The 25,111-nt window shown below is 44.7% G+C and overlaps 1 protein-coding gene across 2 annotated transcripts in view; it reads right to left on the bottom strand.

The window, feature by feature from the left end:
• Positions 1 to 5,808: 5,808 nt before the first annotated feature.
• Positions 5,809 to 25,111, bottom strand: part of B4GALT4 (beta-1,4-galactosyltransferase 4) — a 28,883-nt gene continuing 9,580 nt past the window's right edge. For both annotated transcript variants that reach the window (XM_055431994.2, XM_055432053.2), the window contains exons 2-7: positions 24,624 to 25,019; positions 21,053 to 21,285; positions 18,584 to 18,771; positions 12,699 to 12,821; positions 8,480 to 8,584; positions 5,809 to 6,727 (exon numbers count right to left, since the gene is read on the bottom strand). In XM_055431994.2, the coding sequence (XP_055287969.2) occupies positions 6,595 to 6,727; positions 8,480 to 8,584; positions 12,699 to 12,821; positions 18,584 to 18,771; positions 21,053 to 21,285; positions 24,624 to 24,876 (1,035 nt within the window). In that variant the 5' untranslated portion in view covers positions 24,877 to 25,019 and the 3' untranslated portion in view covers positions 5,809 to 6,594. The remainder of the gene's footprint in view (positions 6,728 to 8,479; positions 8,585 to 12,698; positions 12,822 to 18,583; positions 18,772 to 21,052; positions 21,286 to 24,623; positions 25,020 to 25,111) is intronic.

The following is a 25,111-nucleotide window of genomic DNA, read 5'->3' on the forward strand; positions in this document are numbered from 1 at the left end:
GAAAGTGAGGAAAATTGAAATACAGAGTCAGCATTCAATTATTGTGTCCCACCCTTCACCAACCTCTTGGCCCACGGCCCTAAATCTCACAAACACACACATATCACACTCCCCACATACGTACATAAGATTCAATCTTATTTGAGTTTTCTACTTCAGCAGCTGTCAGTGGAGCAAGGGAGGCTTACCTGTACAGGTACACTCCCTGGGGGCCAATAGGCCCCCTCCTCTGTGAATATCTTTGAGAGACTGGTCTGGCCCTCTCAGGTATAAGATGGTCTTCAAACTGTATTTAAAGCTAATGAAGGCGGCAATAGCCTGTCAGGGAATGTTTAACAGGAGGATTCCTACGTGCTGTTTTTCACAAGTCCTTTGTTTCTTTTCAAGTGGAGTAAGCAAGCTTCTCCCAGGAACTGGGGTCATTGTGTGAGACAGGCTTGGATCTCCTCTAGTAAACATTCTCTTTATGACAAAACTGCTTAGTCTCTTCCCCCTTTTCCTTGAGATATGGACTGTCTCCTGACCTTGTGACCATTATTAACCCCTGGTTCCCTTGGTAAGTTACTGTTCGTTTGGTTTTCTGATCTTTATCATTGTTGAAAGAAATTTCTGATACCACAGGCTTTAATATACTCACAGAGAAATCATTAAAGTACCTTTGCTCCATCAGATCTTGGGTCCCCGTGTCTTTCTTTCTTTCCTTCTTTCTCTCTCTCTCTTTTTCTCTCTCCTCGGCTGATTCCTTAGAGCATAGAGACCCGTCTTGCCCACTCTCCTGCCCGGGCTTCTAAGACTCTCTCGTGAAGGTGCCCTGAGCCTTCACTCCCCCTCGAGAGGGCGCCCAGTGCCTTCACGGGAGACGCAAGTCCTGTGCCAAGGACTTTATTGGTTTTCTGCGTAAACTCAGGAGCATCAGCCTCTTTCTCTCTTTCACTCTTATCGTTGTCTCCGGACCAGCAGGTCCCCGGTCCACAAAGGACCCCAGCAATAGCCTAAACATTTAAGATACTAAGGAATAGTATCTTGAAAAAAGTTGAAAAAAAATTTTGGAATGTGATGAGCAAAGAACTTATGAAATGTTCCTGAATATGCTCCATTTTGTGAGACATCTTAATGGCTTTTGAGAGAGACTATATACACATAGGACTTGAGGAAAGTGGACGTTTAATTAGTCAAGCAGAAAATGTCTCTCCTCTCTCCCAAGAGTCCGCTCACAGAGCAGTTGGGGCCCCTGGAAAAAGCCAGCCCCCTAGGGGCTTGAATGGAAGTGAGGGGGAAAAGGGCAGAAAAACCAGGGAGGGAATCAGGGGGAAAAGTTCAGAGACTAGATGAGAATGGAATATACTTTCGAGTCCAGAAGAAACCAAACTTGTCTAGGAGCTAGGACAAGGATGTAGAGATAGAAACCTTCCTGAAAGAATGAGAGAAGGCCAGAGAACTCCCTGGAGGCTCAGTGGTTAGGACCCAGCGCTTTCACTGCTGGGGCCTGGGTTCAATCCCTGGTCAGAGAACAAAGATCTCACAAGCCATGCGGCACGGCTAAACAAAAAAGAAAAAAAGAGTAAGAGAGGCCCAGACGGAGCCAATATTGTGTACAGAGACCTCCACATCCTCTTCTACCCTACTTTTCTTGACTCAAGAGCATCAATAAAGTTTCTGTAAAAATGTTATAAACCATAAAGCACTATAAAAAGGAGTGGTAGTATAAGTGAGAAAAAACCAATAAAAACTTGTATAGCAGTACATTCTTCATGTTAAGTATTTGTGGTGTCCAAACAGACTGCACCCATATAATCCTCGGCAAGTGGAGCAGTCTTATCTACAAAACTCAAAAAGCTTGACCTCTTTGTGGCAAATGACAACAAAGGGCAGGCAACTGGGAAAGCTGGGTTCCTCTGAGGCCAAACTTCCCGGCAGAGCAAGCGGGCAGCCACACGCCTCCTGTGTCAGAGACTTCAACCCGCGGTGCAGGTACAGAGGCAGAGTGGGAAAAGAAAGGCCTTAAAAAACTATCTTCCACCACAAGAACTTTTATAGCAAGTCCTTCAAATGACTTGCATGTTATCCTGATTGAAAGAATTACCTGAAGAACATCAATAGGCATGGGATGGTGGTTTCCAACCTTTAAAAAAAATGCAGATGCCTTGTTGCCGCTGCTGCTGCTGCTGCTAAGTCACTTCAGTCGTGTCCGACTCTGCATGACCCCACAGACGGAAGCCCACCAGGCTCCCCCGTCCCTGGGATTCTCCAGGCAAGAACACTGGAGTGGGTTGCCATTTCCTTCTCCAATGTGTGAAAGTGAAAGTGAAGTTGCTCAGTCGTGTCCAACTCTTAGCGACCCCACGGACTGCAGCCTACCAGGCTCCTCCATCCATGGGATTTTCCAGGCAAGAGTACTGGAGTGGCAGATGCCTTGTAAATAGCTGAAAATACATAGGGTGTTTCCTTGTAGTACCTATTGTATTTTGTTTCCATGGAATGAGAAATTGTTCTCAGTCGGGATCCTCAGATTCCTTGCATACACCATTCTCTTCCTTTACCTTTCTCAGCCATGACCAGGGACTCACAGCCTCCAAACTGAAGGGCCCTAACATAGGCTGCTGGCAATTACAAAGGTTCAGCCTGCACAAGATTATAACTGAGAAAATCGGGATCATTAACATATACAAACTACTATAAATAAAACGGATAAGCCACAAAGATTTACTGAATCGCACAAGATACCTATATCTTGTAATAACCCATAATGAATATAATCTGCAAAAAAAAACAAACCTACTGTACACCTGAAACTAACACAATATCGTAAATCAACTATACTTCAATTTTTAAAAATCAGTATGGAATGGAAGATTCTTCAGAAGAGACAAGAGGGTATGGGGGGAATATAGCCATTACAATATTCCTTTTCTAAATAAAGAAAAAACACAGCTTTTATTTTCCCCTACTGGGTTAAAGGTAAGCCAGGCCGGCCCGAGGTAAACCTGTCAGGTCCATAGATTGCACTTTCCTTTCAAACTCTTCTTCTCCACTTGGGTGGTGGGGTTTGTTGTTTAGTCGCTAAGTTATATCCGGCTTTTTGTGACCCCATGGACTGTAGCCTGCCAGGCTCCTCTGTTGATGGGATTTCCCCAGGCAAGAACACTGGAGTGGGTTGCCATTTCCTCTTCCAGGGTATCCTCCTGACCCAGGGATTGAGTTTGCATCTCCCTCATTGGCAGGTGGATTCTTTACCACTGAGCCACCAGGGAAGCCCACTTGGGTGGTGACTGCTGCCTTTACTGGAAGCCCCCAGTCCTCCTACTCCCTCCTTCTCCTTACTTGGGAAGGATATTATTTACACTAACTGGCTGGTACACATTCATGTAGAAGTTTAATAACTAAGTGTCATAATATGATGATGGATTGAGAAACCCTCGGGCACAGGTGCATAATACGTGCTTAAGAACACCAACATCTACACTATTTGTGCCCATTATCCTAGGTGAACAAAATATTCTTATTTGTGTTCTGAGCCAGCATCCATCTCCAATTACCTTCCTTAGATGTTCCGCCCACACCGTGACTCCTCTCCCAGGAAGCTCAGCAGCACCAAATCAGTGCCCCGGCCCCACCTTCCTTCCAAAATCAAAGGCCTCAGGAGCCGTGGACTCTGGCTCTAGCCCTTCCCATCCTCTCACCAACCAGGTGTGCCCCTGAGGCAGCCCTTCTGTGCCCATCACTGATCGCAAGCAAACACAGGAGGATGAAGACAAAACGCGACACGGCCCAGGAACCGAGGCGCAGAGGCACCTGCACAGGCCTGGGGCTGCTCACAAGGAGGGTGTACACGTAACAGCTCAGTGACCAGAGGATGAAGACAGGAGGGAGGACGGTGAGCAGCAGGATGACTGACATGAACACATCTGAAGGCCTCGAACGGGAACCAAGGAGGACACTATGGGGCCTTCCCAGAAGAAACCCACCTCCATGGCCTCGACCTGCCTCTTATGTGTACAGAAATGAGAGCCTCCAAGGTCTCGCCTGATTGGAGAAGGAAACGGCAACCCACTCCAGTGTTCTTGCCTGGAGAATCCCAGGGACGAGGAGCCTGGTGGGCTGCCGTCTATGGGGTCGCACAGAGTCGGACACGACTGAAGCGACTTAGCAGCAGCAGGTTTCCCCTGAGTTCCAAAGAGAAAATTTAATCAGAGAAGTGAAGAATTGCAGACAGAATGGGAGGGAAAAAAAAGATAAAATTATAAGAGTTTAGCTATTAAAAGAAGTCAAGGAGTTTTAGTTCCTCCTCAAGCACTATATAGATAATATTCTGAGCCATGTCCTTTGAGCTGTTTTGCAGATACTGAAACCCACCAGGTGGAAGAAGTTAACTCTATGCTGCCCACAAACACCTAGACACCAGATGTGTTGGAACCAGGTTTATGATGCTGACACCTGATTACCTTACCAACAACCAATCAGAAGGATGTCCATGAGCTGATCACACACTGCAACCCCTCTCTCATCCTGTCTTTAAAAACTTTTCCCTAAAAGTGTTTGAGCAAGGTGAAAAGACAGCCTTCAGAATGGGAGAAAATAATAGCAAAAGAAGAAACTGACTAAGAATTAATCTCAAAAATATACAAGCAGCTCAATTCCAGAAAAATAAACAACCCAATAAAAAAATGGGCCAAAGAACTAAACAGACATTTCTCCAAAGAAGACATGCAGATGGCTAACAAACACATGAAAAGATGCTCAACATCACTCATTATCAGAGAAATGCAAATCAAAACCACAATGGGGTATCATTTCGCGTCAGTCAGAATGGCTGCTATCCAAATGTCTACAAGCAAGAAATGCTGGAGAGGGTGTGGAGAAAAGGGAACCCTCTTACACTGTTGGTGGGAATGCAAACTAGTACAGTCACTATGGAGAACAGTGTGGAGATTCCTCAAAAAACTGGAAATAGAACTGCCATATGACCCAGCAATCCCACTGCTGGGCATACACACCGAGGAAACCAGAATTGAAAGAGACACGTGTACCCCAATGTTCATCGCAGCACTGTTTACAGTAGCCAGGACATGGAAGCAACCTAGATGTCCATCGGCTGACAAATGGATAAGAAAGCTGTGGTACATATACACAATGGAGTATTACTTAGCCATTAAAAAGAATACATTTGAATCAGTTCTAATGAGGTGGATGAAACTGGAGCCTATTATACAGAGTGAAGTGAGTCAGAAAGAAAAACACCAATACAGTATATTAACGCATATATATGGAATTTAGAAAGATGGTTAATGATAACCCTGTATGCGAGACAGCAAAAGAAACACAGATGTAAAGAACAGGCTTTTGGACTCTGTGGGAGAAGGTGAGGGTGGGATGATTTGAGAGAATAGCATTGAAACATGTATATCACCATATGTGAAATAGATCACCAGTCCAGGTTTGATGCATGATACAGGATGCTCGGGGCTGATGCACTGGGATGACCCAGAGGGATGGGATGGGGAGGGAGGAGGGAGGGGGGTTCAGGATGGGGAACACATGTACACTCATGGCTGATTCATGTCAATGTATGGTAAAACCACTACAATATTGTAAAGTAAGTAGCCTCCAATTAAAATAAATAATTTTTTTTTAATGTGTTTGAAACTCTTAAGCACTAGCTGCCTGGATTCCCTTGCTTGGTGCCCACAATAAGTGCTTCACCACAGACTGCTTTCAGTAGACTGGCTGTACAGCATGTGAGAAAGCACACCCCAGTTTGGTTTGGTAACAAAAGAAGTTTAAAAAAAAAAACAAGAATGAACAACCAAAGCTTCTTCATATTTTACTACAGAGGTATTTCCAATGTATTATTAGTTAATATGCAATTTGTAAACTGCTACATCATACCCTACACGTACAAAATGATTTTACAAAAATGCCCTAAAAACTAGTAGATAAAATGTGTTCTCTGCTGAGCTGGGACTGGAAGGGGTACCTGGGCAGGGGACACCTGGCGCAGGGCCACAGCCACAGCCGCTCTCTGGCTGACATGGTCCTTCTGCCAGCTCTTCAGCCCCAAGTTCACGGCATCCTGATTCTTCACCGTTCTCTCCTCTTCTTCAGCCTTCCTCTCATGGGGGACCCGCCTCTTCACAGACAACCACGCAGGATAAATGAGTAACAGAAACTTGTCTTCAACCCTTTCCCCCTGGGACGAGAAGAATTCTGATTCTCTGGAACATTCAGCATCTTATTTCCTATGGCCTTTTTCATTCCAGAAAATATGTATCACTTCAAACAGAAATAAATCTTCTCCAATCAGAGTTCTCAAGTAGCCTTCATGGTATCTTTTGAGTGGTCCTTTCATACTCAGTCCTTAAAGTTATCTACAGTACCATAGTTAACCTTCATGATCAAAACAACTAAGAAAGCTGTCTTCTACAATTGTTTTACATTCCACATCACTAGGAACTCTGCTAAGAAAATACCAAAGAGGGAAAATCAGCTCAAAGATCGGCCACAACAAGTTCTTAACGTGTGCTACTACTAGGGGAAGTCTCCAGATTACTGCAATCAAATACTCAGTCCCTCCAAATGCCGCCAGAAGAGCCAGGGTCACGGATCAGACCAGAAATCCACTGTGATGTTGACATACAAAGGATTGTAATTCACAGAGAGTAACTTATAACCACAGCTGCTCAACCCATCTGTTCTCCAGACACGTGACACCTGATGTAAGAGATTCATCCTAAAGATAAAAAGAACAAACATGAATGATAAGAATTTAACATCCACTTCCATTCCTTTTTGCCTTGCCATAAAGTTTGGCAAAGGCATCTTTCTAAATTATTGCACCTGCTGGGCTTCCTACTGTAAAAGAAGTTAATTTTTCTCATCTAAGGTTACAGACACCAATGACAGCCGTGTGTTCCCATGGAAGACCCCATGGAAGACCTTGAGAATCAATGATGAGAACAATCCCGCAAGTGGTGAGCCCCTGCTCTACAGGACAGGAGAATGTACAATGATATATGTCATCCACTGCTGACAGGCCCTTGGATAAGCTTCAGAGAATCTATGAATCCTCAGTCATAGCACCCAAAGGAACTGGTTTATCTGCCAGGATTTCTTGGTGAAAGAGTTAATTCTATGGGCAGAAACACAAGATGAACCTAAAACAGCTCATCACACCAGAAGGGAAAGAAGCTCTCAAAACAACTAGAGCTATGTCAAAGGATTCAGGAACAGCTAGGAAAAGATAACGTTTGCCAAAGACAATCCAAGCATCAAAAAGAATATTAACCATATTCAGAAGGATGTAGGTAGCATACACTCATCATTTTGAAATGATAAACCAATGCCAATTTTTTCCCTTTATCCCATGATGTGAAAATTCCATCAGACAAATGACCTGGCTTATTCAAATAACTTACAATGGGGAAAAAAAGGAAGGGGGAACCTACAAATTAAAAGTAATTTCTCAGAGATCATTTAAATGTAATGTGCCAACTTTGCCTAGAATACTGACCTGAATAAACCAACTGTTTAAAAAAATTTTTAAACATTTATGAGATAATCAGGGAAATCTGAACATTAATTGGACATCTGATAACAGTAAATAAGTACTGCCAATTTTATTTTAGGTATGATAATAGTGGTTTCCTAGGTGGCACAGTGGTAAAGAATCTGCCTACCAAAGCAGGAGACATGGGTTCAATCCCTGGGTCGGGAAGATCTCCTGGAGTAGGAAATGGCAACTCAGTCGAGTGTTCTTGCCAGGAAAATCCCAAGGACAAAGGAGCCTGGCGGGCTGCAGTCCATGGGGTCGCAAAGCTGTTGCTGCTGCTAAGTCACTGCAGTCATGTCTGACTCTGTGCGACCCCATAGACTGCAGCCCACCAGGCTCCGCCGTCCCTGGGATTCTCCAGGCAAGAACACTGGAGTGGGTTGCCATTTCCTTCTCCAGTGCATGAAAGTGAAGTGGCTCAGTTGTGTCCAACTCTTAGTGACCCCATGTACTGCAGCCTACCAGGCTCCTCTGTCCACGGGATTTTCCAGGCAAGAGTACTGGAGTGGGGTGCCATTGCCTTCTCCAGGGGTCGCAAAGAGTCAGACACAACTGAGCATGCACGCACATGATAATGGCACTGCAATTCTTTTTCTTAATACTTCTTTCATTTTAAGGATACATATTGAATTATTTACACATGAAATGCTGTGATATCTGATTTGCTTCTAAAGAATCCAGTGGGTGGGGAAAAGAAAGGGAGAGAAAAAAGAGAGGCTATGAACTGATAACTGTTGAAACCGGGCATGGGCTACGTCTATGTGAGAATTCAATAGACTATTCATTCCCTTTGCTTTTGGGTCTGTTTGAAAAATTACCTTAAGAAAAAGCCCTGAACAAAATAAAACGGTTTATCTGATCAAATCTGGCACAGGACTATGGACTGAAGAGACTAAACAGGTAGCCTGTCAGGCACGTGACTCCAGAACTTACCGTCCTATATTCACCTCATTGCCTTTGTCTCTCTTGTGGAAGATCATAGTATATTTACCCACTTCAGGCAGTGGCCGGGTTATTTTCATTCTATGAAGTTCAACCCTGGAAAAATAACAGAGGTGTTTAAAGAAAAATTCTATTCCACTTATCCGCCACTAGGCACTTAAGAAAAAAAATCACTTGCAAAAATTTATATATATGTGCCCATACATATATTGTGATTACTTTGGTATTTAAAAAAAAAGAATTTTCTTATGTTGAATCTCAGGCAATAAATCCATAAAAGAATCACACTTAACATTTACTAATGAGGTGCAAAGATGTATCAATACACAGTTTGTTGTTTTCCAAAAATGGCTGAGAAAATACATCTTTAAAAGGCCAAGTCTCTCAGGAGCCCTAATTTACTTAGTGTTTTCTTCTTTAGGGAAAGTACAACTGCTAAAGGTCACAAACCTCGATTCAAATCTAGACTTTATTATTTATAACCTTGGGGAAGTCAGTTCATTATTCCAGGGCTGGGTTTCCTCAATGTAAAATAGCAATGGGACCCACTGTTGATCTGACAGGCTCAAATAAGACAGTGCATGTGGAAGATCCTTTGTAAAATGCAATGTACTCTATAAGCATAAAGAGGGTGGTGCCTGTTGCACAGGTGAGAAAATAAGTAGTAAAGAAATCTCCACAAAATTTTATGCTCCAATCAGTTGGTTTATTCATAGCATTAGTCAAGAACCACTCTGGAGACTATGATGTTGAAAGCAAACTTGGGGACTCCCTTTTACATTGAAGCCAAAAAGCAACAGGAAAAACAGAGTGAAGATGCATCACCAATGTCAAATTCTACTAACCATCCCATCTGGGAAGTAAAAAGGAGCTGGGGAATATGCTGGATACATTGACTGAGCCCTTGCTATTCCTGCCCTGCAATCTAGCAGGCAACTTCTGTCCACTTCATAAGCCACGGCCACACAGGCTGCTGATGGGCTGGGCCGTGAAGTACGCTGCCCATCACTATAGCCATTGCTAGGCAGCCTTTGGCCAGAGAGATCCGTTCCCTCCTGCCAAAAGCACTGCAGAGACTCTCAGCCTAGACTTGGGAACAAGACCAACCTGGAGCCATGGCTTCCTCATGCCGAAGCAATGGAAAAGCAAAAGGAAAATTGCTGGAAGCCACACATCTATTAACTCAGAACCCCAGCTGAGAGGTTTTCTAAGAGGCAACAATAGGAGGATGGCAGGGGAGGGGGCGTCTCCTAACAGAAAGACCTTGTTAATACAAGTCTGAATATACTGGCCCCCTTCCAACAACACAAGAGAAGACTCTACACATGGACATCACCAGATGGTCAACACCGAAATCATCTTTGCAGCCAAAGATGGAGAAGCTGTATACAGTTAGCGAAAACAAGACCAGGAGCTGACTGTGGCTCAGATCATGAAATCCTTATTGCCAAATTCAGACTTAAATTGAAGAAAGTAGGGAAAACCACTAGACCATTCAGATATGACCTAAATCAAACCCCTTATGATTATACAGTGGAAGTGAGGAATAGATTTAAGGGACTAGATCTGATAGATAGAGTGCCTGATGAACTCTGGACGGAGGTTCGTGACATTGTACAGGAGACAGGGACCAGGACCATCCCCATGGAAAAGAAATGCAGAAGAGCAAAATGGCTGTCTGAGGAGGCCTTACAAATAGCTGGGAAAAGAAGAGAGGCGAAAAGCAAAGGAGAAAAGGAAAGATATAAGCATCTGAATGCAGAGTTCCAAAGAATAGCAAGGAGAGATAAGAAAGACTTCCTCAGTGATCAATGCAAAGAAATAGAGGAAAACAACAGAATAGGAAAAACAAGAGACCTCTTCAAGAAAATTAGAGTTTCCAAGGGAACATTTCATGCAAAGATGGGCTTGATAAAGGACAGAAATGGTATGGACCTAACAGAAGCAGAAGATATTAATAAGAGGTGGCAGGAATACACAGAAGAACTGTACAAAAAAGATCTTCATGACCAAGATAGTCACGATAACGTGATCACTGACCTAGAGCCAGACATCTTGGAATGTGAAGTCAAGTGGGCCTTAGAAAGCATCACTACGAACAAAGCTAGTGGAGGTGATGGAATTCCAGTGGAGCTCTAAAGTGCTGCACTCAATATGCCAGCAAATTTGGAAAACTCAGCAGTGGCCACAGGACTGGAAGAGGTCAATCTTCATTCCAATCCCAAAGAAAGGCAATGCCAAAGAATGCTCAAACTACCGCACAATTGCACTCATCTCACACGCTAGTAAAGTCATGCTCAAAATTCTCCAAGCCAGGCTTCAGCAGTATGTAAACCGTGAACTCCCAGATGTTCAAGCAGGTTTTAGAAAAGGCAGAGGCACCAGAGATCAAATTGCCAACATCCGCTGGATCATGGAGAAAGCAAGGGAGTTCCAGAAAAACATCTATTTCTGTTTCATTGACTATGCCAAAGCCTTTGACTGTGTGGATCACAATAAACTGTGGAACATTCTGAAAGAGATGGGAATCCCAGACCACCTGACCTGCCTCTTGAGAAACCTGTATGCAGGTCAGGAAGCAACAGTTAGAACTGGACATGGAACAACAGACTGGTTCCAAATAGGAAAAGGTGTACGTCAAGGTTGTATATTGTCACCTTGCTTATTTAACTTCTATGCAGAGTACATGATGAGGAATGCTGGGCTGGAAGAAGCACAAGCTGGAATCAAGATTGCCGGGAGAAATATCAATAACCTCAGATGTGCAGATGACACTACCCTTATGGCAGAAAGTGAAGAGGAACTCAAAAGCCTCTTGATGAAGTGAAAGAAGAGAGTGAAAAGGTTGGCTTGAAGCTCAACATTCAGAAAACAAAGATCATGGCAACCGGTCCCATCACTTCATGGGAAATAGATGGAAAAACAGTGGAAACAGTGTCAGACTTTATATTTTTGGGCTCCAAAATCACTGCAGATGCTGATTGCAGCCATGAAATTAAAAGACGCTTGCTCCTTGGAAGGAAAGTTATGACCAACCTTGATAGTATATTAAAAAGCAGAGACATTACTTTGCCAACCAAGGTCCGTCTAGTCAAGGCAATGGTTTTTCCCGTGGTCATGTATGGATGTGAGAGTTGGACTGTGAAGAAGGCTGATCGCCGAAGAATCGATGCTTTTGAACTGTGGTGTTGGAGAAGACTCTTGAGAGTCCCTTATACTGCAAGGAGATCCAACCAGTCCATCCTAGAGGAGATCAATCCTGGATGTTCATTGGAGGGACTGATGCTAAAGCTGAAACTGCAATACTCTGGCCACCTCATGCGACGAGTTGACTCACTGGAAAAGACTCTGATGCTGGGAAAGGTTGGGGGCGGGAGGAGAAGGGGATGACGGAGAATGAGATGGCTGGATGGCATCACCGACTCTGTGGACATGAGTTTGAGTGAACTCCGGGAGTTGGTGATGGACAGGGAGGCCTGGCGTGCTGTGATTCATGGGGTTGCGGAGAGTCGGACACGACTGAGCGACTGAACTGAACTGAACTGAGGCTCTTGAAAAAAATTATTTAATTCTGGGAATTAGGGATACCCATAACTATCTGGCCACGAAACCCAAGTTCAGGAAAAGGGGCTGAGAGAGGAGACCAGGCATATTCCTTGTGAATCCTCCAGAGTGGGAAAGAGTCCGAGAGAATCTGAGGTCATGCCAGCAGCTCTGGGTTAAGCTGCTCCCACAGAGCATGGGAGAGGGATCCTGGTTTGCTCCAGGGTATGCGACTGGCACTCCCTGCTGTGCACAACACTGGGAACTGCCAGTGTCACCTGGGGTCTGAGAGAAGGCAGAGGCTTAGAACAGACCTCTGGCCACTTCCCTCGGATTGTAGCTTTACAGACACTCTATAGTCTGGGACTTCCCATTCACTGGTAAGACCCTATCTCAGAAGCTAAGACCTGCTGACAAGTCCACAGACACCTCCATCAACACTCCTGGACCCCAGACATCCATAAGCCAGAACTGGACCATCCTCTGTCATTTCTGAACTGCCAGTGGCAAAGAGCTATTTGGGCCACCTTGTTCAGCCCCCTCCCCACCCTCTGCCACCCTTCTAGGACAAGTTCAAGCCTCATGACCTGCTGGCCTGGCGTCCACAGGAACCACACACAACTACGGCTAGCAGACTCCGCGAAGGGGACCTGTCTCTGTTGTTCACCTGAGTCTGAGGTCATCGTCTTCGCCTCCCCATCCCCAGTAGTTGTTAGAGAATCCATTCACCTTGAAAAATTGCTCTCGAGTTAGGGCAGTAACACCCCCAAAATATCCACTGTAACGTAACCTGAAAGAGAGGAGACAGAAGGGAAGAAGGTCAGCACAAAGTCCTTTTGTTCGCTACAGCTGCTCCAGACTCTCGGACCGCAGGGCAGGCATATTCCAGGGACACTCAAGACTGTGCTCTCCAACCCGTCCACTCCTGCTCCAGAGCCACCTCCCCACACTCCTGGCCTTCCAACCTCTGTCTAGACGGGCTCTCTAAGCAAGGTGCCACACACCTTTGGGTTGTTCATGGTTGTGTGCAGAGGTCTACACAGGTACCTGTACATGTACACTGGAACATCAGACCTGGATGACAGACTTCATCTCACGTGTAAATCCAGTAAATAGTTGTGTGCCAAATAGTTGTGGGTTAAGAAGAAATCTAAGGCTGGGTCCAGGTTAGGCATTAAATTTTGTGAAGGACAGGGAAGCCTGGCGTGCTACAGTCCATGGGTTGCAAAGAGTCAGACATGACGGAGTGACTCAACAACTACAACATGCCTGAAAAACAACAAAATGACTTTTCACTTTTACTTTTTTTTTAGGGAGTGGGGTGGAGGGCAAGAGACAGGTCCTGAACACACTTTGTATGCAAACCTCCTCTTTTATGCAAATCTCCATCTTAGAGCCTATCTCCTGGAGACCCGACATACCTTAATAACCCTGAGGGCTTCAGCATGGGCAACTAGGTAGATAATGCCTAGCACAAAAGCAGGGTACACAAACCAATGATTAGGTTTTGAGAAGGAGACAAATTACGGTTTGGATAAGCTGAATTTGAGGTACTCGTGGGACTTCTGCCAGTAGGAAAAAGGATACAGGGTCCAAGTTCAATACAGAAGAGTAGTCACAGAGATAGCTTCGGAAATAAGCTGTCAAGAGGTGGTACCTGAGGGCACAAGAGTAGCAAAAGTTGCCTGAAGACAACGCAGTAAGTGAAGAGAGAAGAGTAAAGAGGGCGGAGCTTTGGGGATACCAACAAGGAAAAGGGAAAGAACAGAGGTACTGGCCAGAGAGCACGTCCCACTCATTTAGGACTAATGGATTATTGGCAGACAGACTGGCAAATCTGAGAAATAAAGACATCCCTTAGAACACGGTAACCATTTAGAAATGCAAATGAAGGCAGCTTAACAAGTTGGATGTTACTGAGTAAGAGAATGTGAATATATGGAGGATTTCTTACTTTAATTAATGTCAGTTCAAAGTATTCCAGGACCAATGAAATATTTCCGCTTTTCCAGATAAGAAGGAAAACCAAAAGGAAAGATCAGTCACCATGCAGACCAGCAGTCCCCAATCTTTTTGGCACCAGGGACCAGTTTCGTGGAAGACAATTTTTCCATGGACAGTGCCAGGGGTGAGAGGAGGATGGTTTGGGGATGATTCAAGTGCACTACATTTACTGTGCACTTTACTACTAATTATTATTACATCAGCTCCACCTCAGATCATCAGGCATTAGATCCCAGCGGTAAGGGACCCCTGATGTTGACACTTGCCACCCAACAGATGAAGTCCCAAAAGTTAATTTGTAGCTCAGCTGTTTGTTTCTATGCTCCGAGTACAGATGGGGTGGACCCTGTTTAACCCACAATGGAAACAGATTTACTTATATACCCCCAACCTAAAACAAACAAAAAGAACAAAGTGCTCAGAAGACAGGTGTTATTGACCAAGACATCGACTACAGTGACTTGTTGCCATGGTGACTGGACACTGTTTGGCTTGGAAGGGATTCCTAAACTACCTAAAGACCAGCAGCTTCATCAGGACCCTGAGTAGAATCGCTGCTCAGGCATAACCTGCAGAGCACCAACAAGGGGTCACCAGGAGGGAACAGCACTGAGGACTTGGAGTCATCTATTAAGTAACTATTATCCACCGGGTGCAAAGCAGCTGGCTACACACTGGAAAAAGTGGGCCCAGCCTCACACACGGCTGACAGTCCAACAAGAGAGGTGACTATTCTCGGGGTTCTGAGGAAGGAGACAACAACATCAGGGCAAGTGGGCCTGGAAGGACTCAGAGCGGCAGAAAGATGGGGGGAACACCTGGTAATCAGGTGGCTCAGATGGTACAGAAACTGCCTGCAATGTGGGGGACCAGGTTCCATCCCTGGGTGGGGAAAAGCCCCTGAAGAAGGGAATGGATACCCACTCCCATATTCCTGCCTGAAGAATTCCACGGACAGAAGAGCCTGGTGGGCTACAGTTCACAGGATCGCAAAGAGTCAGACACAACTGAGTGACTAACACCTGGTGACCCGAACTCCATTAGGAAAAGCAGAGAAGGAGAAAAGCACAGGCAGTCTGAGGAGAACCTAGAGACCTGTTCAGCTGCAGGAGGCGGTGCACGAGACCAGCTGGAAAGAAAGGTTCAAGAATGATCAGTTTCTCAGCTGCCTCTGAGGTGCCAAGTATCTACATGTTTACTGTTCACTGCTCCTGGTTTTTCTTCTTACCTAGAAAAGCATAAATATTTGATTGGCGAGACAGTTTTACTTATTTTTAAAGGCCCAAGGGTGGGGAAAATGTAGTCATAAAATAACAGTCGAGTCCTTGTAGAAAGCAGGAAGGTATCAAAGGAATTCTTAGCAACAAAATGTTCCATGGGCTAGAAGAGATCTTTATCACTGACACAATCACGGAGAGAAACAAGATTTATTTCTATTTTCACAGATACTGAGATAGTTGAGACAAGTTACTTAAACTTCTTCCCTCTGCATGTGTGTAAAATAAAAACATTTCTTGCACTTCTCTTTGTACTCAATGGGCAGTTGTGACAATATTGTGCTGATTTAAGTCGATGGACATGAGTTTGAGTGAACTCCGGGAGTTGGTGATGGACAGGGAGGCCTGGCGTGCTGTGGTTCATGGGGTTGCAGAGAGTCGGACACGACTGAGCAACTGAACTGAACTGAACTGAACTGAAAGCTCTGTGGTGCAGGGACACACAATTTCCAGCAGGGGGCAGACACTTAGTTGCCTGCAACTGACCACCTGCCAGCAACTAGAGAGATTCTGCCCAAAGGAGGAAAAGCAAGAAGAGGGATGAAGATAATTCCTGTATTACCTAAGGAAGCCTCCCTGGACCACAGGAGATGAGGCTGTTTACATGATACATACAGCAAAACCGAAAAATATAAATGACAAACCAGAACCAGAGGAAAACTTAAATCAGAAAATTAGAATAGAAAATACATTAGAACTCTGATCTGCAAATAAGACTCTTTCCGCTTCTACAAGAAGGTTATAGACTTGGCTCCCAGCTTCTTGCATCCAGATCAAAAGAGGAGACACATTCAACCACATGATTTACATTAGGAAAACTGTCAGTTATTCAAGGAAGACGAAGACTGCCAGACATCTAGTTATAAAAGAAACATTTGGCCAATTACCATAGCGAGTTAAAACAGCAAGATTCATGAGGGGCTGTTTTTAGACTGTGTGGTATCTGATAAAACCCAAGATCATCATACCAAAGTAATACTCCAGATCGGTTCCCAGCAGGAATGCCCAAGAGCTCATTTTCTTATGGTCCAGCTTAAAGCAGAGATAAAATCTAGAGTCCCAACAAAAGGGCTGTCCTTGAAACAATCCTGTGTATCCACACTCCAAAAACAAACAAAAGAACAATTCTGTGTGACTATTAATTCTTCACCACAGTGTTTAGAAAGACGGGGCAACGGGAAGTCATCATCCATGTCAAGGGTCTGAAGTACAGTATTCTGTATTGTAGAGAGTGACACCTTACTACCAGTAAGTGAGCAGATAACTGCCATGCTTCTGAAAACACCAAGGTACCGGATATGACATGCTGTTTTCTTCAACGCAGAGGCGGCTCAGAGACCAGACACCGAAACCTCCAGAAAATGATCAAGTTTCCCAAAAGACAAATTCCTGGGCTTCTCTTCCAGACCCTCCCCTGCCCTCTTGCCCCACTGTCCCCGGAGCCGGGAGGCAGGAGAGGGCCTCCGCCCTCATCTTCTCCCCTCCCGCCTGGCTCCGTCCTGCACCCCAAAGGCCAGCTGGACTGAGCTTTCTCCTGCTATTCTCCGGTTCTAGCCGTGTCTCAGCAGCACTCTGACACCTCCCACAGGAACTCCAAACACCTTACCAGACTGAATAAGGCCTGCCTGACCTGGCCCCTGCCTGCTCTCATCTCCAGGCTCTCCCCCTTCTACCATCCCAGACGTTCATTCTCCAGCACTGGTAAGCCACCGCCTTTCCTCCAAACCTGGGCCACATTCTCTCTTGCTTCCATGTCCTGGAACTCTGCTGGGAAGCTCCCACTGATACCACAAGACAAAGGTGCCAGGTTTCCTGAACAACAGCTTTAAACCCTTCCTTAGGTGTTTCTTAAAGACCGTGTGCCCTCACCCACTATAGTTTATTCTAGGTATTTGTTTACATCCCACACTTCACACAGGGACTGGATTGACAGTCTATCAGTTCAGTTCAGTCGCTCAGTCGTGTCCCACTCTTTGCGACTCCACGGACTACAGCACGCCAGGCTTCCCGGTCCATCACCAACTCCCAGAGCTTACTCAAACTCATGTCCATCGAGTCAGTGATGCCATCCAACCATCTCATCCTCTGCCTGTACAGTCTTACCTGAGGCAAAAATTCCCTGCAGTCAGTGTTACTCCTGGAAAACTCTTAAGACAGTCCAAAGTGAGAAACCTACATACTACGAACAACATGGAAACCAAGACAAAGGGAGGTGTCAAGGGATTGTGCTCACTTCCTGGAGCAGATCCTGATGGAATTTCCCTTATTATGTTATAGCTCTCTCTTCCTCTGCCTCACCGCTCCCATACTCTCCCCCTCATCAACAAGCGCTTCTAGTTGAATTTGCACAAGAGAAGTGCAGAGCTGACACAGCTCCACTCCAGAGGCCCATCTCCCCACACACACCAGGAAGCACTGGGAGGGCAGGCACCCTCCCTTCTTCAGACTGGCCTCCTGGCCCCAGCATAGTAAGCGTCCCATACATGAGCATGTATGACAGGAAGGGCTTGGGGAAGGCTGACAGGTAAGTGGGCACACATATAAGTGAATATGTAGTTTCACTTTTGGAAAAGCTTCCTGCTCACTATTTCCTCTCAGTTGTTTTCAAAGAGGAACTTACTAATAAACTAAGGCTGAAAAGCACCTATGTCTCTCCTGAGGGAAGGGGTGCGGTGGGGAATGGAAGCAGAAATGATGGTGCCTTGCTCTTCCCACAGTGGGTTTAAGACAAAGGGACTAGTCCTGGGTGTCCCGGCTCGCGGGCAGACCACTCGATGGACATGCCCCTCCCAGGCTCCCCCTGGACTCTAGAAAGATGCCACAGTCTGGAAAGAGACATCACAGACTCACAGAAGAGGCCTTAAAGTTGACCTGAAGCCTCCCTCTCTTTGCCTCCTAGAGATAGAAGTCAGGGACAGATAGATGAGTTACTGTAGCCCTACTCAGTGTGGGAGCGCTTAGCAAAGTTCTACCAGGCAGGCCCTGCAGGCAAGTCTGGCCACCATGTGTAATGTTTAGATTATTTTCCCTCTCCTGTTTTCTCCCCCTTTATCTTTGTGATTTTCTGCCAAAGCGTTTGTAAGACTTTTTCCTAATAAGAAAAAAAATCTAATTTCTCTAATTCCTGTTTTAAACTTTGAAGGAGCTGTCATGGACCATTCTTCCCATTTCTCATTTTCTGCAGACACCCCCAGACACGATGTCTCCACAGCCTTGATGACAACAGGCCAGGCGTCCTGACCCCAGCCAGCCTCAAGCAGAGCCACCTTACCTGTACCCCGTGCTGTTCCTGCCAACCACCAGATGCCTGGGCTGATCCTCACACCTGTAAAGGTTCAAATCGTTCTCAGGCACCAGGTCCACATCGTGGAATATGAAACAGTCCCAAATTTCATCCTTGAGAGCTTCTATGTAGCCCACATTCAGGAGTTTGGCACGATTAAACTTCTTACTTCCAGCCTGTAGATATGGAAATTACAACTTGAAAAGCTCCTAAGACAAGATTTCACACTGTGTCCCTCTTCACTTCACATGCAGGAGTGGGTATTATTCTCTAACGCACAAGAATATACACACGACATGAAAATCTGACACAGTAGATTGAATTAACAATAACAGACCCTTTGTGTTTTTCTTTATGCTTCATACATACTTATGTTCCATAACTAAAAGCACCTTAAAATGAAAGACTGTTGTTTAATGGGTTTAGAGTTTCAGTTTGCAGGAAAAAAGATTAGTTGAGATCAGTTGCACAATAATATGAATATACTTAACACTACTGAACTGTACAATAAAAATGTTAAGATGGTCTATTTTATGTTATGTGTGTTTTATAACAATTTTTCAAAAAAACATAGTTTTTTAAAGTTTTTATTAATAAAGAAACTCAAAAAATCTTTAAACATACCTTTATTTATTCCATGTAAAACTAAAACACCTTTCTTATATACTAGTCATGACAAGTAGTATCACTGCTTCACTGTTCAACTCTCAGCTAATCCCAATCATACCCCATGTAACAAATCTACACTAAGCTCCCCAAAATATAGCTGGCCAAAAAGGATCAAAAAATCTTAACCGAGGGACTTCTCTGCTGATCTGATGGTTAAAACTCTGAGCTTCCACTGCAGGGAGGTTGGGTTCAATCCCTGGTTACAGAATTAAGATCCCACATGCCACACAGTGAGGTCCACAAAAAAAAAAGGAAAATAAATCTTGATCTATAAATAGAGAGGTTTACTGCTAATATTCTTAAGCTACTTAAAAGTCTCATGGACTCATTGTGAAAGAATCCTGTTTTAACAGTTAATGGCAGATGCTAATCCTTGCAGTGGCCTGACAGAGGGGATTCATTTCCAGGTAAGAAAAGAACATAAATCAACCAGTAACATAATGAAAGCTATAGTATCAAAAAAAAAAATTTACACTAGTAATTTTTTCATGGCCATTTGAATCAAATTCCTTAAGAATAGATTCCAGTTCAGTAAACAGTTTATCATAACAAAAGTACAGGCAATTCTCAAAACTCACCACAGTACTTCCCTGAAAAGAATAACATAAAGCAGACATATTTTTCTACTCATAAAAATATAATATGCTGGGGGCTACTGTCTTGAGTAAGAACTCTGAATGATTAACAGTGTTAAAAACAAAAATAATAACAAACCAGTATAACAGTTAATTTTTTTCAAATCCTCACAAAATGGGCATAGATGTTTTATATATATATATATGTACATCTATTTATAAGAGCCCCAGATTATTACAATGTATATAGTGCAGAATAACATCTTTTGATTTGTCAAAAGTTTTCCTAAGACAATTGTTACCAGTTATAACTGATATTAGGCATGTAGTAAATTATTTTCCTTGTATTCAATGGAGGAAGAAATGGCAACCCACTCCAGTATTCTTACCTGGAAAATTCCAGGGACAGAGGAGCCTGGTGGGCTACAGTCCATGGGGTCACAAAGAGTCAGACACAACTGAGCACTTGCCTTCATAGCATTTGTAAGGATTTGAGGGGGAATTATTTGGATGGCCCAGGATAATTTTGAAAAGATAGCCATAAAAAAGATATTTAAGTTGATGCCTTATTTTTCTTTCAATATATGTTAAAACCAAATAGAGGCATCTTAAATCACCTGCTCTATTTAGAGCAAAACTCTTCAAAAGCAGCCTACACTTATACTTACTGTGTTCCTACTAATTCATGCTTCTGGAAGTCACAAAACTGAATCAAAAAGGTGAAAACTAAACATAATGTTTTATGTAATAGATAGTGGCAAAGTTAAAGGCAGAAAGGTAGAGAGAGTTATAGAATTCCATGGTGATTAGCACATAGAAGTCAACTCCTCTGTCCAGATCCCCATCAAACAGCCAAGCTCAACAGTAAAGCACGGTTCCAACATCTCATCGTGTAATGCAGAGCACACACAGAAGGCAACGTAAGGTCAAAGCAGGGGAATTTCTCAGGGCAGCCACTGGCTAACATGGAAGGGCTCACAAAAGAAAACGGGCTACCTCCAGAGGTTCACTAAAGAACCAGTAAAATTTCCCAGCACTTATCCCATTATTCCAAACTCTGGGACAAGAAACCCCTTTACTCCTTTCACAGATAAATGAGTTAAGAGACCTCACCTTTGATGATGGTTAGATGCTCTTTTACCCAAGACAGGCAAAGAGCCACAAGGAGAGGGGAGTCTGGAGGGCAGAGGCCTTGTCCACCCCCCAGACTCACCTGGTGGATGACGTAGATGCCGTAGTCCAGCTGCTGCCTCTGCAGGAAGGGGTGAAGGTGTTCCAGCAGGTACAGCAGGTGCTTCTCCCTTTGCCGGTGAGGGATGAGGATGGCAACCCGCTGCAAAGCCCTGCACTCCTCAGGGCGATACCGGCCTCTGTGCACCTTGGGGTTCTTTGCCTGGACTTCCTCCAGAGTGAGATTTGGCTTGAACACGAGCTTGGTCTGGCCTTCTACAATAAACACAGGACACAGGAACTAACAGGGCCAAGCTTATCACGTGTTGATAGGCTTGCAGGAGCTAGTACATGCCACACACTTTGAACATTGCCTGGCACACCATGAGCACTATTGTAAAGCCTCCTTTGGTCACGAAATATAAACCACAGAACCACAGAATCTATGACTCAGGTTACTGGCTGCAAAAAAAAAAGCAAATGACATACAAAAGCAGTGCCCTGTGGCAGAGTAACCAGTTCTGGTTCTAAGATTCATCCGTACTAGGAAATATACCCTGTCCTTATGACCCTGGTGAAGAGCAGAGATCAGAGGCAGACTAAATAACTTCAAATTTGCTCTAACCTCTTTTCCTTCTCAAAATTCCAAAGGGGGCGGGGGGAACAGAAAGCCTCACCCACAGAATGAATGAATACATGAATGAATAAACAAATTCAACTTTTTGGTTGTCATCAGAAATAATTCCAAAGGAGGGTGAAGTCTCCTAAAAGTCAAGGGCATTCCAGGACTTCCCTGGTGGTCTGGTGGTTAAGAGTCCACTTGCCAATGCAGGGCTTCGATAACTAGATTGGGAAGATTCCACAGAGGCAACTAAGCCCGGAGGCTACAACTACTGAAGCCCATGCACCTAGAGCCCATGTTCTGCAACAGGAGAAGCCATCACAATGAGAAGCCCTCACACTGCAACTAGAGAGTAGGTCCCCGCTTGCTGCAACTAGAGAAAACCTGCATGCAGCAACAAAGACCCAGCACAGCCAAAAAGAATTTTTTAAAAATTAAAAGCATTCCATGGAATCAAGCTCATGGACAAGACCTTTTTCCCTAAAGTCCTTCCCTGAGCTCTTGAGAGCTATACTAACTCCCTGAAGGTCAAACAGTGAAAGGAAACAGAAACTAGCCTCCCTCCCTAACTCAACAATAACAGGTACGTGAAACACCGTAAGAACCCTCCCCTTGTTTCACACGGCAGACACCCCCAGTGGGGCATTTGCTCAGCAAGTCTGGACACAGCCTGACTGGATGAAACCCAAGACCATTCACGGTAACCAATCTCACACAAGGCTTGAAAGATACAGCTGAAGCCACTGACCCTCCCCTCAGATCTGAATGAACAGGAAATACCGACTGGTAAGGGAGGAGGCAGAGCTCTGGTTAGGGAACAGAGCCACACATTTTAAAACTCCTCATATCCTGGTCAGTATAAAATCTCAAGATGCTTCCAACTGCACTATCCTCTTCTGAGCAAAGCAGTCGCCCGCTTTTCCTCCGTATGTCACTGTGCCTTGCTCCACGTGACCATCCTCTGCGCTGGCCATGGCTGCTCAAACCAGGCTCCGGTGTCTATGACATGGCCAAAAGACAATAGCACCAACTGCTTCCAGCCACCTAGAGAAAATAACTGACCTCCAAGACCCTTTGCAGAAGGGTCTGCATATGAGACAGGGTCAGCAGGCAGTAATGCCCTAAAAACAAACAGTAAGAAAAGGAGTTATAAGGAAAAGCAAGCTACCAGAGCTGCTAGGAGATGATGAGATGGACGGCCGCTGCGATGTTTTCCTACGTAGCCTGTTCATAAATCCCATCATCTGGGCTAACTGGACCACGTCTCAGTTCCTGGCCCCTGAGAGAACACCAAGCAACGGGTTCGGTGAAAAACAGTCCCCTGCTCACACTCTCACGGTCACAACTTTTAATGCACCTAATCTTGAGTACCTGGTTCCCCTTGCTCGAGCATGCTCCCTTAGCGCCCCCATGATATTTTCTCAAGTTCTGTCCCTCCCTGGGTCACTAATGGTCTATCCTGATTCACTACTACTGCATCACCCTCTGGATCCATACGCATTATTACATCACTGCCCTTCTGTTTCCATGAGTGTATTTGCTGCTTAAGTATGTTGAGAGGATTTTGAACAAGGGGCATGATGCAGTCAGATCTGTGTTTCAGTAACTCATTTTCCCATCTCAACGTGTGAAATTTGTGAGCAGAATGATTTCCCTCAAACAATCAGGAAAAACGTTTTGGCTTTTCCCTGACTGAGCAAAGGGAAGCAGCAAGCCAGGATGAGCACAGTATGAGTCTGCGAGTCACTCAAGAAAAGGCTCTACTGGTTGTGTATAAGTAAGTGCAAGGAGCCTCTGAAGAGCCCGGGACTGGCCCCTGGAGTGCTAAGTGGGTGTATGCAGAGAGCCATCTCTGAAAAACCAGGGGGGAGCTCTGAACTTCACAGAGCTAGAAAGGACCACCCTGCCTTCATCCTGCCTGCACACAGTCTCCTGGGAAAGAAAGTCAGACATGAGACAAGTCACTGACCAACACAAGAGAAACAAAGGCAGCCACACGGGGAGCCTGAGATTAACTCTGGGACAGTCCCAGGAAACTCTCTGCGAGAGAAGTGATCTAAACCACACATCTGATGACTAAACACGAATCTGCCAGACCCACGTGGGCTGAGGAAAGGCATTCTGGAAAGACACTCCGAGGATGATCTGGAGAACTACAAGGTCTTCGATGTTCTAGAGAGGTCTGATAGAACCTTTGTGGGCTAGACAGAATGTTGCTGTGGAGGTTTTCCTAATTAATGTGCTTCCTAAGACCAACTTACTGCTCATTTAAAGTGAAAGGCAAGGCATTAGAGGAGAATCAACACATACAACATATTTAAGAAATAAACTAAGACAACACTGAGAAAGTACTATCCTGTCCCTTGACTCCATACTTAGGGCCAAGGGGATGCTAACAGATGTGACACGAGTGGAGGCTTGGATGTGCTGGCATTTCTCCACCCGTGTTCTGTGGATGCAAGGAGAATATGTGCAGGTTAGCCTGCTGATCTGGGAGGATGAGAAACACACGGAGCAGAGCCACCAGCCCAGGGCAACTGACCCCCAGCTCATCACACGTGCCTACTGACATGCCTGCTGAGATTTCTGCGGCTGGATGATCAAACTGGGGCTATTCATATAATAAATATGTCCACAATATGAATACAGCTCACAAAAATGGTGAGCAACAGAAGCCAGACATAAAAGAGTACACAGCATATGTACTCTTCAGAGTACATACTCTGTTTCCAATTACGCAAAGTTTCAAAAACAGGAAAAATCTAATGGCTGGTGTTGCAAACTTGGAGTAAGGGTAGTGGCCAAAAGAAGCATGGGAGCTTCTGGGGTTGGGGGAAGAGTCCATTTCTTAATTTATGTCCTGGTTCCACAGGTATGTTCATTTTGTGAATCTTGAATGTACACTTCTGCTGTTTGTACTTTTCTGTACATTTGTTGTATTTAAATAAAAAGTGTATGCACTACTTGTAGAAAAGGAAAAACAAATACTTACTGAGGTGTGGAGACACAGAAGGGCAGTTGTCAAGTCTTGCTTTTTCCACAAATGCTTCATCCGTCCCAGTTCCTTTCTTCCCTAAAATGACACCCTTGCTCAAACTAGCCACGAGATCCTTTGCTTTAGGAATCTCTTGAATAGCACCCACAAAGTAGTTACTGGTGGCCCACCCAACCACTGTCAGGCATAAGGTAAAAAGTAACAGCAATCGGAATTTGTAGGAAAGGTGGAAAGTCACGTTGAAGTTCATGTCTTTGATTATGTGAGCAATAGGTATCTCCCGGCCTCCACTGCAGGCAGGAAGCTTCAAGTTCAGCTATTCCAATCTGCAAACTTGGTGACAACTGACTGTGCGATGCCTGTTTTTGTTTGGATGTTCTGCTCCAACAGTCCCTGAAAGGCAATCACAAAGACAGGCTGTTTCAGAGGGAAATCCTAACCTGAAATAATACTCACCAGCACACACTGAAAACCTGTCCCTAACA

The sequence above is a fragment of the Moschus berezovskii genome, chromosome 1 (assembly GCF_049115385.1).
Source record: "Moschus berezovskii isolate FMDL1 chromosome 1, NW_MosBer_1.0, whole genome shotgun sequence".
NCBI classification, from domain to species: domain Eukaryota; kingdom Metazoa; phylum Chordata; class Mammalia; order Artiodactyla; family Moschidae; genus Moschus; species Moschus berezovskii.